The sequence below is a fragment of the Sabethes cyaneus genome, chromosome 3 (assembly GCF_943734655.1).
Source record: "Sabethes cyaneus chromosome 3, idSabCyanKW18_F2, whole genome shotgun sequence".
Lineage (NCBI taxonomy): Eukaryota > Metazoa > Arthropoda > Insecta > Diptera > Culicidae > Sabethes > Sabethes cyaneus.
In genome coordinates, this window is record NC_071355.1 from 107,638,412 (window position 1) to 107,651,187 (window position 12,776).

At 38.6% G+C, this 12,776-nt stretch overlaps 1 protein-coding gene across 1 annotated transcript in view; it reads right to left on the reverse strand.

The window, feature by feature from the left end:
* The window catches only part of LOC128744160 (glutamate [NMDA] receptor subunit 1), a 209,103-nt gene that overhangs the window by 49,298 nt on the left and 147,029 nt on the right, over positions 1-12,776 (reverse strand). The window contains exon 11 of the mRNA XM_053840967.1: positions 8,385-8,631. Within this exon, the coding sequence (XP_053696942.1) occupies positions 8,385-8,631 (247 nt within the window). The remainder of the gene's footprint in view (positions 1-8,384; positions 8,632-12,776) is intronic.

The following is a 12,776-nucleotide window of genomic DNA, read 5'->3' on the forward strand; positions in this document are numbered from 1 at the left end:
ATTAAATTTGTTTTCGTAACATTTTGCGCTGTTCGCCGGTTTGTTTGCTTGAAACTTATCAAAAAAGCTCACAGTGTTTATTATTTGAACTGCTGTCAAAATCGAATTTGGTACAGGAAAAATCGTGCAGAAAGGAAGTTTTGCAAAGGAAATGACACTGGAATAAATCAGGACATTATTAAATCAATAGTGAAAAGTTAAAAAGATTATGAATAATGAGGAAATCACTTAATAGACCTGTTTTTCGAACATGATTTGTTTAACGGGAAATTAGCAGTCAATAACTTTTCGTCGGAGAGCCCAATTTCGGAAGCAGTTTTTGGACCCAATAGCTGGGGTCTTGTTGTAAAAATATAAATACTGCCTTCTTCTTCCAATCTGAACACAGCGAATATATTTTCATGAACAGAATTTTTGTTTCAAACAAAAAAAAAAAACTGCTTTTGAAATTGGCAGAATCGATGACGACTAATTTCACCTTAAATACTCTCTAAAATTAGGCACTGCCACGTATATAATACTACATATGTGAAACATTATTCTAGTATATCTAGTAAATAAATAGTCAGCATGTAAACGTTCATTTCAGGATCGAAAGGCTACATTCTGTTTCTGTTAACATTGATAATTTACTAGAAAATATGAACAATAATTGTATGCATATCCACCTTTTCGCGCGGTTAATGGCGGCTAATGGGTACAGTTTTCGACAATGTTTATTTGCTTTTGGGAACTCCGCTCACGTATGCTTGAAAGTTCTACAACAACAATTAAGGCTGGAAATATTAACTTAAGGGGAAACCGAAAGTGGCTCAAAGATGGCTGGATAAATGGCTACCATTCGAAGCATGTATTGTTTTGCGCCTTAAAAATGCATCTGTATTGGCAGAGCACGCTTTCGCCACGTAATCAGTGCTTCCAGCGCTGTTATAATTTCCTAAAACTTGTAATTCAATTTATCGATATGCTATGTATCAATAAACGCGCAGCAAAACATAATTGCTAATGGAAAATAAATTTAACTGAACATATCGATCATTACGTGTTCATAAAAGCGACCAATGTATAATTTGGAATTAGTTAATAGATATTTGGTTACGCACATATTTAGTTGAACTAGCGATTTTCGAAAAAGCAGCAACACAGTATCAAACTTTCGTCACATCAATGAGCTTTTAAAGAGCTTTCAACTTTCAGCGCATCGATGAGCTTAGAGTGAAGTAAACAAACAAAACGCAAACGCAGGAATCAAAAACGCAATCCGATGCAAGCGGATTAATTAAACATCCTAGTGATCCTACGCATTATTCAGTTGCTGCTGTTAATTTTATTTGAATCGGAATGCCTTGATAAAGAAAACAAACCCTTTTTCGGGATGTTTGTAATTAGTGCGGTTGGCTGCGAATCAGCTGTTTATGTTTGCAAGCTCCGCTATTTGACATATATTACCAATACTAATGCAATATTCAAATAAACGTTTAGGTATTTAGCGGACACATGAGATGTACAGTACAGTGTTTGTCGCACTAACACAATAACGTTAGCCACTTTCGGTTCCGCCTTAACGTGAATTGTTGAGAATTGCCCAATTTCGGATGAATTACAGCGGTTACGTGTAGTAAACAGCTTCAAAACTGTAATTTTATTTAAGCTAATTAGTTTTCTTCCACGTTTTTATAATCGGCTCACAACTTACTTTATAGTAATTCTTTTAAGGTATCCAACATGGCAATCTCGTACAAATAGTTAATTTTAGTGTAGTGAATTCTAGTTTATGAATGAGAAAAATGATATTAAATTCATTTTATGCAATAGTGTAGACCAACGGGCCTTTGTATGTTGAAATCTAGCTAAATGTATTAACTTACGAGTTAAATTTGCTAACTATGCATTAATTAGGTTAGGAATTTATATTCTGGCGCAAATTATAACCTTTAAATGTTTGGTCCGGTTTGAGTTTATCAAAAGCCGCACTATTTATCAATGAATCAGCTTTCGTAAGGTCCAGCAGAATATTTGGCCTTCATCTAATTTCTTCTACAACACGATGCCGGAAAATTCTTTATTCATTCGTAACATTTAGCTAATATTTGGTAGTAAATACCCACTATTCACCTTCAGTATCAGATGGTGCCGCGCTTTATTCCCGCTTCTTTTGCTGATGTTCCTTCTGACATACCAGCCGATGTCTCTTCAGCCCTACCACAGTTCATTGTATACAGCCTATCGTTACCAATAGGAGAAAGATACCCGGTACTGACACAACCATCTCCAGTGCTGGCAGTTCTATCGCTATCGTTTTTAACATTCCCCCCTCCGTCAAGTTCCGGGGATCTCCGTTCCGACCTGGGGTTCCGAACCTCCGACAGTGCTAACTTCCCGGTGGCCGACTGATGATAATCCCGGTGCTCTCCGTACCTGTTCGTCTTCGTCTGCGAACAGCTCGATGATAGGATCTCCCGACAAGCCGTTCGATTGCATTTTTCCCGTTGATATGATTCCCGTAAGCACACCAACCCAACCTGGTTTTGGTTGCAATAAGTCCATTTGTTTTACCTTCACGCACTCTCAAGGATGTAAGCAGTTGAGCATGCTCAATCCCAATGATAATTCCTGGCACGACGTCGAAATAACTGTGTAATGGAAGTCCCTTGAGATGCGGGTAAAGCTTCTTCAGTTCGTCGTAATCGAACGTCTGATTTTGTAGCTTCAGTTTATGTACCGTGTGAACATTATCCAATTTATATTTATTTCCGAGCCCGTTCCCAGAAAGGATTACGGACACTCGTTGTGAGTTTCTCTCCTCCCGGGATATGTCATCTGTCCACGCGAGACAGAGAGATTCATTGGGACCAACCAAATTTAGTTTAGAAGCTATTCCGGCTTCCAGAAGCGTGGATGAGCTTCCGTCATCAAGAAAGGCGATCGTGTCAATTATTTTTCCATTCCCCTCAAGTCTAACAGGTAAGTAGCGAAAGAGTGAATAGTTCGCCGAGGAATGATGATTCTGACTCGCAACGTTTTCACTGGAAGGAGATGGTGCACTCTGATCTATAAAAGTGCTTTGCGCAGCCGTATGCAACAGCGAGTGATGTCGGAACTGACAATTATTCACACCACACACCTTATTAGAACGGCACGGCCATCTACGATGCGGAATGAGGCAAGTTCGACATAAACCTTTGCCCTGAATCGCCTTCCATCTTCTGTTGAGATCCAAGGCATTGAATTGTGGACACAAGGCTGCTTCGTGGCTAGCGTTTGAGCAGTAAGTACAGGACCATTTTCGTACATGTGGTGTAGTTGATGATTTCAGCTTGTTGTCCGCTTTTACTGTTATCTTATGTACATATAACTTGTGTTTCTCCTGTTCTGGCTTAGAGCTTCTCGCATGTATCAGCGAGTGGCTGGTGGAACTCATAATACTCGGCTTTACCGTAAACTGTGATGCTCTGTCGGCTAATTCACCAATAAAGTTTGCAAATGTTACTAAGTTGACTTCTGGGTGCATATCCTTATACGAGGACCACCACATCTGGTATACCGAAGGCAGTTTATTTTCCAACTCGAGCACCATCACTGGGTTACGAAGATGTTCAACCAAATTGGACACGTATAAATGATCGACCAAATTACGAACAGCTGAACTAAAAAGTACGATTGATTCGTTATCATTTACCTTCGGAGGCGGCGTCTCAAGTACCTGTTGGTATAATACTTGTACTAGTATTTCTGGCCTACCGAATCGTTTACGTAGGGTTTCCATAATAAACGGTACGGATTCAGGCAATAACAACCGGCTCTTTACTTCATTCCGTGCTGAACCCTTAAGACTCTTTTGAAGTCGGGATAAGTTTTCTGCATTGGTATAACCACACGCCGCAGTGGAGTTGGAAAACATACTTGAAAATAGAGGCCAGTCTTCTGGACTTCCAGAAAACGAAGGTAAATCCATTGAGATCACATGGCGCGCAGCTAATTGCACAGCTGTAGGCTCGGTTTGATATACTTTGCCGCCCGGTTGTGTTGACACCAAATTTTGGTTAGCGTCCAATCGCGTGGGATGTAAATAGTCGCGATGAGTGGAAGGTGGTAACTGCGGTCGCGGAGCAGGTGGCTGTGAATAAGATACTGAAAACGGCGGTGCGACTGCCAGGGTGTGTTGCTTATCGACTGGAACTTGACTATTTGTTATACTGCAACTTGGTATCGCTGACATCGGAAGCGCACTCGTGGGAATTGTGTCAAATGTCCTCGCTGTAGCATATGAAATGAACGGAGCAGATAACGATCCCTATGTCATTTCTCTTCTATCTGGAATTATTGACTCGATCCGATGATCGTCATACGGAACAATTGATTGTTGAACGTTCATAATAGAACACGGCAGATTCGATTGCATGATGCCCATCACTGTAGGAAGAGTCGACGAACGAGTCTCAATCGTAGGAAAGATTCCCCGACTTGAGAACGATGACACCGAGACCTTTGGGAGAGGTGTACTCTGCTGAGGTGCTGATGCTATAGGGATGTAATTAACATTTTTATTTGCCGTGGTGACATTTGGGGTTGACGACAATTGTGGAATTTCCTGGTTAACTGATACCTGGCTAACTGGAATGATACGATGGTACGCTGATGCTGACGGTGCTGCCAATGGGGTTTTGCACGCTGGCATACAAATTGCCGTAGATGACGGTCTATCTTTCTCACTGACGACTTTTGGTATGACACCCATTTTTCGAGAAAGCCAGGACTCAACTTTCTGCTGATTATTTCTGCCGCTAATTTCACTTCGATCACTCATGTTCTCTTCGTCTATTGCTTGTTGCAACTCAATTTTTTTTTGAAGTAAGTGTTTATCCTCCTCTGCTCTCTTTCTGCGGAGCTCGTCTTCTTCTGCTCGCTGTTTTACTATTAACAGCTGTTTTTCCTCAAGCTGCTTTAGTTCCAAACTGGCAGCACGAGCGCGACTGCTCGTGGTCTTTGTAGATTTCATCGACGTCTGACTGCCCAGCTCCGTTGCCTCGTCGTGAAGGCATTTCTCGCACCTCCAGCTTCTATTGGGATTCGGTTCGAGGTCGTTGATCCCCGCACACGTCTGGTGTAGCCATATATCACACGTGTCGCATCCGACCATCTGACTGATAAGATCGCTGGTGCAGCATTTTCCGCACTGTCGGGTGTTGTCCATTGTGATGATGGTTAAATTTTCAGCCACACGTTAGGGTGCTCAATTGATGCCTAAGTGCCGGTAATTCTCGTGTAGATTACGAATATAAATTTTGAAGTTTGTTGAGAATTGCCCAATTTCGGATGAATTACCCTCGACAGCGGTTACGTGTAGTAAACAGCTTCAAAACTGTAATTTTATTTAAGCTAATTAGTTTTCTTCCACGTTTTTATAATCGGCTCACAACTTACTTTATAGTAATTCTTTTAAGGTATCCAACATGGCAATCTCGTACAAATAGTTAATTTTAGTGTAGTGAATTCTAGTTTATGAATGAGAAAAATGATATTAAATTCATTTTATGCAATAGTGTAGACCAACGGGCCTTTGTATGTTGAAATCTAGCTAAATGTATTAACTTACGAGTTAAATTTGCTAACTATGCATTAATTAGGTTGGGAATTTATATTCTGGCGCAAATTATAACCTTTAAATGTTTGGTCCGGTTTGAGTTTATCAAAAGCCGCACTATTTATCAACGAATCAGCTTTCGTAAGGTCCAGCAGAATATTTGGCCTTCATCTAATTTCTTCTACAACACGATGCCGGAAAATTCACTATTCATTCGTAACATTTAGCTAATATTTGGTAGTAAATACCCACTATTCACCTTCAGTATCAGATGGTGCCGCGCTTTATTCCCGCTTCTTTTGCTGATGTTCCTTCTGACATACCAGCCGATGTCTCTTCAGCCCTACCACAGTTCATTGTATACAGCCTATCGTTACCAATAGGAGAAAGATACCCGGTACTGACACAACCATCTCCAGTGCTGGCAGTTCTATCGCTATCGTTTTTAACATGAATAAAGCTGCCAAAAGCATGCTAACGTTTTCCGAAAGTTGTATCCAGTAGCCGTCATTACGCACGCGAATAGGTGGATAGCTGTGTGACATTCAATTTTATTCTGGTTTTGTGTGTCGCAAGTAGTGCGCTGTAATCGCACAGTGATGCGCTATCCAGCTTTTTACACCATCTGCCATAATAACGGACGGTATCAGGATTGCTAATGTGCGACTAATACAGTGGTTTGTGTGCATCGTGAAAAATTTTTCGCAGCGAAAAAAAAAACAAACAAATGCGAACTGTGCGTGCGGTAAATGTCAGCAATCTCTATAATACGTACTAGTACTTCATAAACTATGTACATTATAGCAAAAATTAGACTGCAAAAATGAAATACTGCGGAAAAATAATGTCCCAAATTTATGCATGCACCCAACATTCATTTTTCTTGAATAGTAGGGGTATAGATTACCGGGTAATAAGCGCTTGATTAACTGTTATTCAACAGAAATGTTTGTTGGATATATCTGGCATCTGCTAAGGACCTTTTGAAAAGTAGGTGCCCAACTTATTATATACCAAGCAATGCCTTTATGTAAAGAGCATTTTACGTGACAAAGCGACATGCTGACTTGCTGATATTGATGTGGCGCTTCCCTGTGCTGTGCTGGTACTTTGACAATCCGCAGATGCCCCACGGGAAAGCAAAACAGAGCTGCCACAAATAGAGATATTTGTGCATACATAAATTTGGGACCCATCAATTATTTCAGTTGCTGTGATTTCTGGCTCTACTAATGTTCCTGAATTTTAAAGTAGTCCATAAACTATTTATGTTATTTAAAAGATTAGATCGATAAAATTAAATACTCCGGAGAAAACGGTAGGGTCCCAAATTTATGCATGCACAAATATCTGTATTGATGGCAGCTCTGAAGCAAAATCAATATCAGCAATGTTGTTATGGTTCGTAAAATGGTCAATTCGGCTGATATTGGTATTGGACAAAAGCGACACGGCTGACATTGGTATTGATATTAGTGATGTCCGAAATTTTTAATTATTCGATTACCGATTAATCGATCGAGTAGGCACTGATCGATTAGTTCAGTATTCGTGCTAGTCGTAGTGTTCGACATCGGAACGAAAATTGAGGTCCGGGTTCCGGTCTAGTCGGTCGGTCGGTCGGTCTAGCTAGTAGTATTCGACTATAAATATTCGAATATTTCGTTAAATTATTCGATTAATCGTACGATTATGAACGATTAATGGGGATTATTCGCATTTTTTTATCTTATTTAAACTATTCGATAAATGAATTACTCGTGCTGGCAGTATTCGATTACAAATTATTCGATTATTCCATGTTGTAATCGATTAATCGAGCGATTACCGGACATCACTAAATGTAGAAATTGAATTTACACTCAAGTCGCTTTTTACGCGAAGGATACGTCCCGCGTAAATCAAAACCGCGTAAAAAAACCGCGTAAAGTCCGAAAACCGCGTAAAAATAGTCGCGTAAAAAAATCGCGTAAAAAGCGATTTCAGTGAATATAAATTGCATTTTTTCATATCGCAGTAATTTGTATTTATTATTTTGAATTAATAATAATGACTGTATTAAAACGTGTTTAAAAAAATTAAAATGGCTTTCAGCTTCCTGTTAAATGAATAGCCTCACTTTCCGAGCGTACTTTTTTTGCGTATTTGATCAGTTTGATCTGCACAGAAATCTGCTGGCGCAAACATTTTCGGGCCGAATATATTTGATAATCTCACGAATTTCATGCTGTTTTGCAAACAGTGTACTGGCCCCACAAAATATGTCAAAATTTATTTGATTTTGTAACACGGGTAACGTCTCAGATCGAATTTTTGACATCAAATTTGACAAACAGTGTACAGGGCAAGACAAATATGTCTGTCAAATACCAAAATTTGCCCAAATTCTGACAGGAAGAAAATTTGACGATAAAGCAAACAGTGTACTGGTACCTTAACAAAGGTAAAAATATTCGGACGTTAGGGTGTCCCTAAGCAGATACAAAAAATATTTTCTCTATTTAAAGTCAGAAATGATTGCTGTCTACAGAAAATTTGTAGAAAACTAATTTTAAGAAGCTTCGTTGAATACTGAGGAATGCAGTATTCAACAAAGTTTCTTCAAATACAAACTTTCTGTTGACAGCATTCATTTCTGACTTAAAATAGTGAAAATATTTTTCGTATATTATTTGATTAAGCGGAAATAAAAATGATCGGTCACTACTAATAATTTTAATCTACTTAATCAAACACTGAAATGATAAGTTTAACCAATATAAACAAGCAAGCGAGTCACCAAGGAAAACGGAATACTTACCTAACACTCTCGCTGAAAAGCTTCTAGGGGTGCCCTCACCGATTCCACTATTCAAAAGAACTCCCCAAGCAAACCAAATTGCTGAGCTTAAATTGAGTGCATCCTCTTCAGTACTGTCATTTGTGGTAAGTTTAAACCGGCCGAATGGAGAAAACCTATCCAATAAATAAAGAACCAATGCGACAACGTGGACAGATACCATTACCAATATCCACAACGTATTGCTAAACGGTTGCAAGAATGAAACCTGCGAAAATAATAGTTAATAGTAGTATCAATTATTTTTTGATTAATTCCTTATTATTCTTATTCTTATTATTATCCTCAATTGTAATAATAATTCAAAATAATTTTAGAATAACATTAGAAACTATGTTGTTATTGTTATTGAATTAACATTGAAATGTCAAACCATACAAGTATTTATAAATTTTGAAGAAAATATCATTGTATAATGTTTTCAAGTATTATACTAGAAAAAAGATGCTCACTAGGAGTTAGCGATTATGAAATCACAAATGAAGTGTGACTTTTATAAATGTTATATAAATTCACATAAAAAACTGTTAATATGAATAAATACTTAAGTAAGCAATAAATTCTACATAAACTACGCATTTCATTCTTTCGCATTATATTTATTTTTTATAGGCTTGTGTATATTGACAATTTTATATGACAAGCGAGAAGGTAGCGTGCTGATATTGATATTGCCGTGATGGTACTTTGACAATCCACAGATAACCCCACGGGAAAACAATATCAATATCAGCAATGTTGTTAGTTCGTAAATTGGTCTACAGACTAAATCATACCGTCAATTGACAAATACTGACGCCCTTGTTTACACTTTGGAAAATTATCCTTTTCGTTTATATCGAATGTCAAAAGCAAAGCCATGGGTTTATACCGTCTTTAGACATTACCCTTCTTTATCGACAGACTTCGCAGCCGGCTGTTAGAGTACAGGAAAATTACGGGGCCAGTGCAACGACCCTATTGACTCTAACTAGCAAGCACCGCCTAGCCGAAATTCTAACATACGACGACTAGCTTGTTAGACCAGCATCGTACCTCGAATGTCTGTCGAATGTCGCGTCTGTGTTCAACATTTTACAGGCATAATGCCTTTTTGCCTTTCTACTATATAAATATACTAGCTGACCCGACAAACTTCGTATTGCCACAAATTAACCTGTGTTGTACATAAATCATGAATCTCGGATGATCTTTGTCACAATCTCGAGTTTTGAAAGCCTCCCAGTGGGCGGCGCTTCCGACGGCGGGTCACCGGCAACACTCGCGACCGTCTCGTCCTGAATGATCTAGTGTTACTATAGATAGTTTTTGTGGTCTTGTATTGACTATTGTTTTATGGAAGAGTCTCGAATTTCTCGTTCGATTAGTTTTTGAGTTTCGCAAAAATTTCTGTTTTATTTGTATGAGAGTCCATAGCCCCCTACCACAGGGGTGAGAGGTCTCTATCGATCGTAAAATGAATTCAAGACTCCAAAATCTCCCACATGCCAAATTTGGTTCCATTTGCTTGATTAGTTCTCAAGTTAAAGGGAAATTTGAATTTCATTTGTATGGGAGCTCCCCTCATGCCAAATTTGGTTCCATTTGATTGATTAGTTCTCGAGATAAGAGGAAATTTGCATTTCATTTGTATGGAAGCCCACCCTCTTAAAGGGGAGATGGGCCATAACTCACTTTCTAAAGAAGAGAGGGGTCTCAATTCACCATAGAAAAAAATCTTGCGTCCAAAACCACTTACATGTCAAATTTGGTTCCATTTGCTTGATTAGTTCTCGAGTTATGAGGAAATTTGTATTTCGCTTGTATAGGAGCCCCCCCTCCTAAAGTAGGGAGGGGTCCCAATTCGTCATAGAAAAAATTTTGGTCTCCAAAAACACACACATGCCAAATTTGGTTCTATTTGCTTGATTAGTTCTCGAGTTATGAGGAAATTTGTATTTCGTTTGTATAGGAGCCCCCCCTCCTAAAGTGGGGAGGGGTCCCAATTCGTCATAGAAAAAATTTTGGTCTCCAAAAACACACACATGCCAAATTTGGTTCCATTTGCTTGATTAGTTCTCGAGTTATGAAGAAATTTGTATTTCGCTTGTATATGAGCCCCCCCTCCTAAAGTGGGGAGGGGTCCCAATTCAGCATAGAAAATATTCTTGCCTTCGAAAACCTTCACATGCCAAATTTGGTTCCATTTGCTTGATTAGCTCTTGAGTTATGAGGAAATTTGTATTTCGCTTGTATATGAGCCCCCCCTCATAAAGTGGGGAGGGGTCCCAATTCATCATAGAAAATATTCTTGCCTTCGAAAACCTTCACATGCCAAATTTGGTTCCATTTGCTTGATTAGTTCTCGAGTTATGAGGAAATTTGTATTTCGCTTGTATAGGAGCCCCCCCTCCTAAAGTGGGGAGGGGTCCCAATTCATCATAGAAAAAATTTTGGTCTCCAAAAACACACACATGCCAAATTTGGTTCCGTTTGCTTGATTAGTTCTCGAGTTATGAGGAAATTTGTATGGAAGCCCCCCCTCTTAAAGGGGAGAGGAGTTATAATTCCCCTTATAAAGAGGGGAGGGGTCTCAAATTACCCTAGAATAAATTCTTGTTACCGAAAACACCCACATGCCAAATTTGGTTCTATTTACTTGATTAGTTCTCGAGTTTTGCAGAAATTTGTGTTTCATTTGTATGGGAGCCCCCCCTCTTAGTGGGGGGAGGGGTCTCTAACCATCACTAAAACCTTTCCTGGCCCCAAAAACCTCTACATACAAATTTTCACGCCGATTGGTTCAGTAGTTTTCGATTCTATAAGGAACATGGGACAGACAGACAGACAGACAGACAGACAGAAATCCTTCTTTATAGGTATAGATAGTATAAAGGTATAGAAATCACTCGGAAAACCGGAAATGTAAAGGAGGTCCTGCGGGCCTGTGTCCTGTCATATACCATTCGACTCAGTTTCGAAAACAGAGCATTTTCTGTGTGTGTGTGTGTGTGTGTGTGTGTGTGTGTGTGTGTGTGTGTGTGTGTGTGTGTGTGTGTGTGTGTGTGTGTGTGTGTGTGTGTGTGTGTGTGTGTGTGTGTGTGTGTGTGTGTGTGTGTGTGTGTGTGTGTGTGTGTGTGTGTGTGTGTGTGTGTGTGTGTGTGTGTGTGTGTGTGTGTGTGTGTGTGTGTGTGTGTGTGTGTGTGTGTGTGTGTGGGTGTGTGTGTGTGTGTGCGTGCGTGCGTGTGTTACGCTTTCAAACTCACTTACTTTTCTCGGAGATGGCTGGACCGATTTTAATGTTCTTAGTGTCAAATGAAAGGACTAGGTGTCCCATAGATCGCTATTGAATTTCATACTGATCGGACTTTTAGTTCAAAAGTAATGTATAAAAATACGAAAAATATGGGACTTCATTATCTCATAGGTCCCTTAACAGATTTGAACCAAATTGATATGAAATAAGAGCCTTAACTTCTAAATTTCATGACGATTGGGCTTGTAGTTTGAAAGTTACATAAAGAAATGTGAAAAAATAGTATTTAAAACATATTTTTGTTACATATACGCATTAATTCAATGTAAAACAACACACAATTTATTATTGTTTGAAAATCACTGTCGAGATCTATCAAACGAAACTGAGTTATTGAAAATCGGACGGTTCATTCAAAAGTTATTCAAACTTTAACAGTTAAGCACCATATTAAACCGTTAAAACGTGTAAAATCTAAACATATTAATCAAATGTTGATTGTATTCAATTCGTGTGATGTATGCGTGTATGTATGTATGTATGTATATACGTATGTATGTATGTATGTATGTATGTATGTATGTATGTACGTATGTATGTATGTATGTATGTATGTATGTATGTATGTATGTATGTATGTATATATGTATGTATGTATGTATGTATGTATGTATGTATGTATGTATGTATGTATGTATGTATGTATGTATGTATGTATGTATGTATGTATGTATGTATGTATGTATGTATGTGTCTATGTATGTATGTATGTATGTATGTATGTATGTATGTATATGTGTGTAAGTGATGACAATTTGCAATTTTGAAATTTGCATTGAAATTCAAGAATAGTGAGTCACGTCAATTGTCTGAAGTTTTTGAAACCTCATAGTGGAATGTGGAATATGAACTCTGAAATTAAAGAAAAGAAAAAACTTTTTCCGACTAAATTCCACTATTTAATATTTTTTCGCGACAGATACGCATACGCTTCGAAATAAGACACTGATGAAGCCTGCACGTTGTAGGCGAACTACGTATCTGTCGCAAATAAATATTAAATACAGTAGGATTTCGAATTTGGCAACAAATGCGTGTCGCCTATGTTGCCAATATCG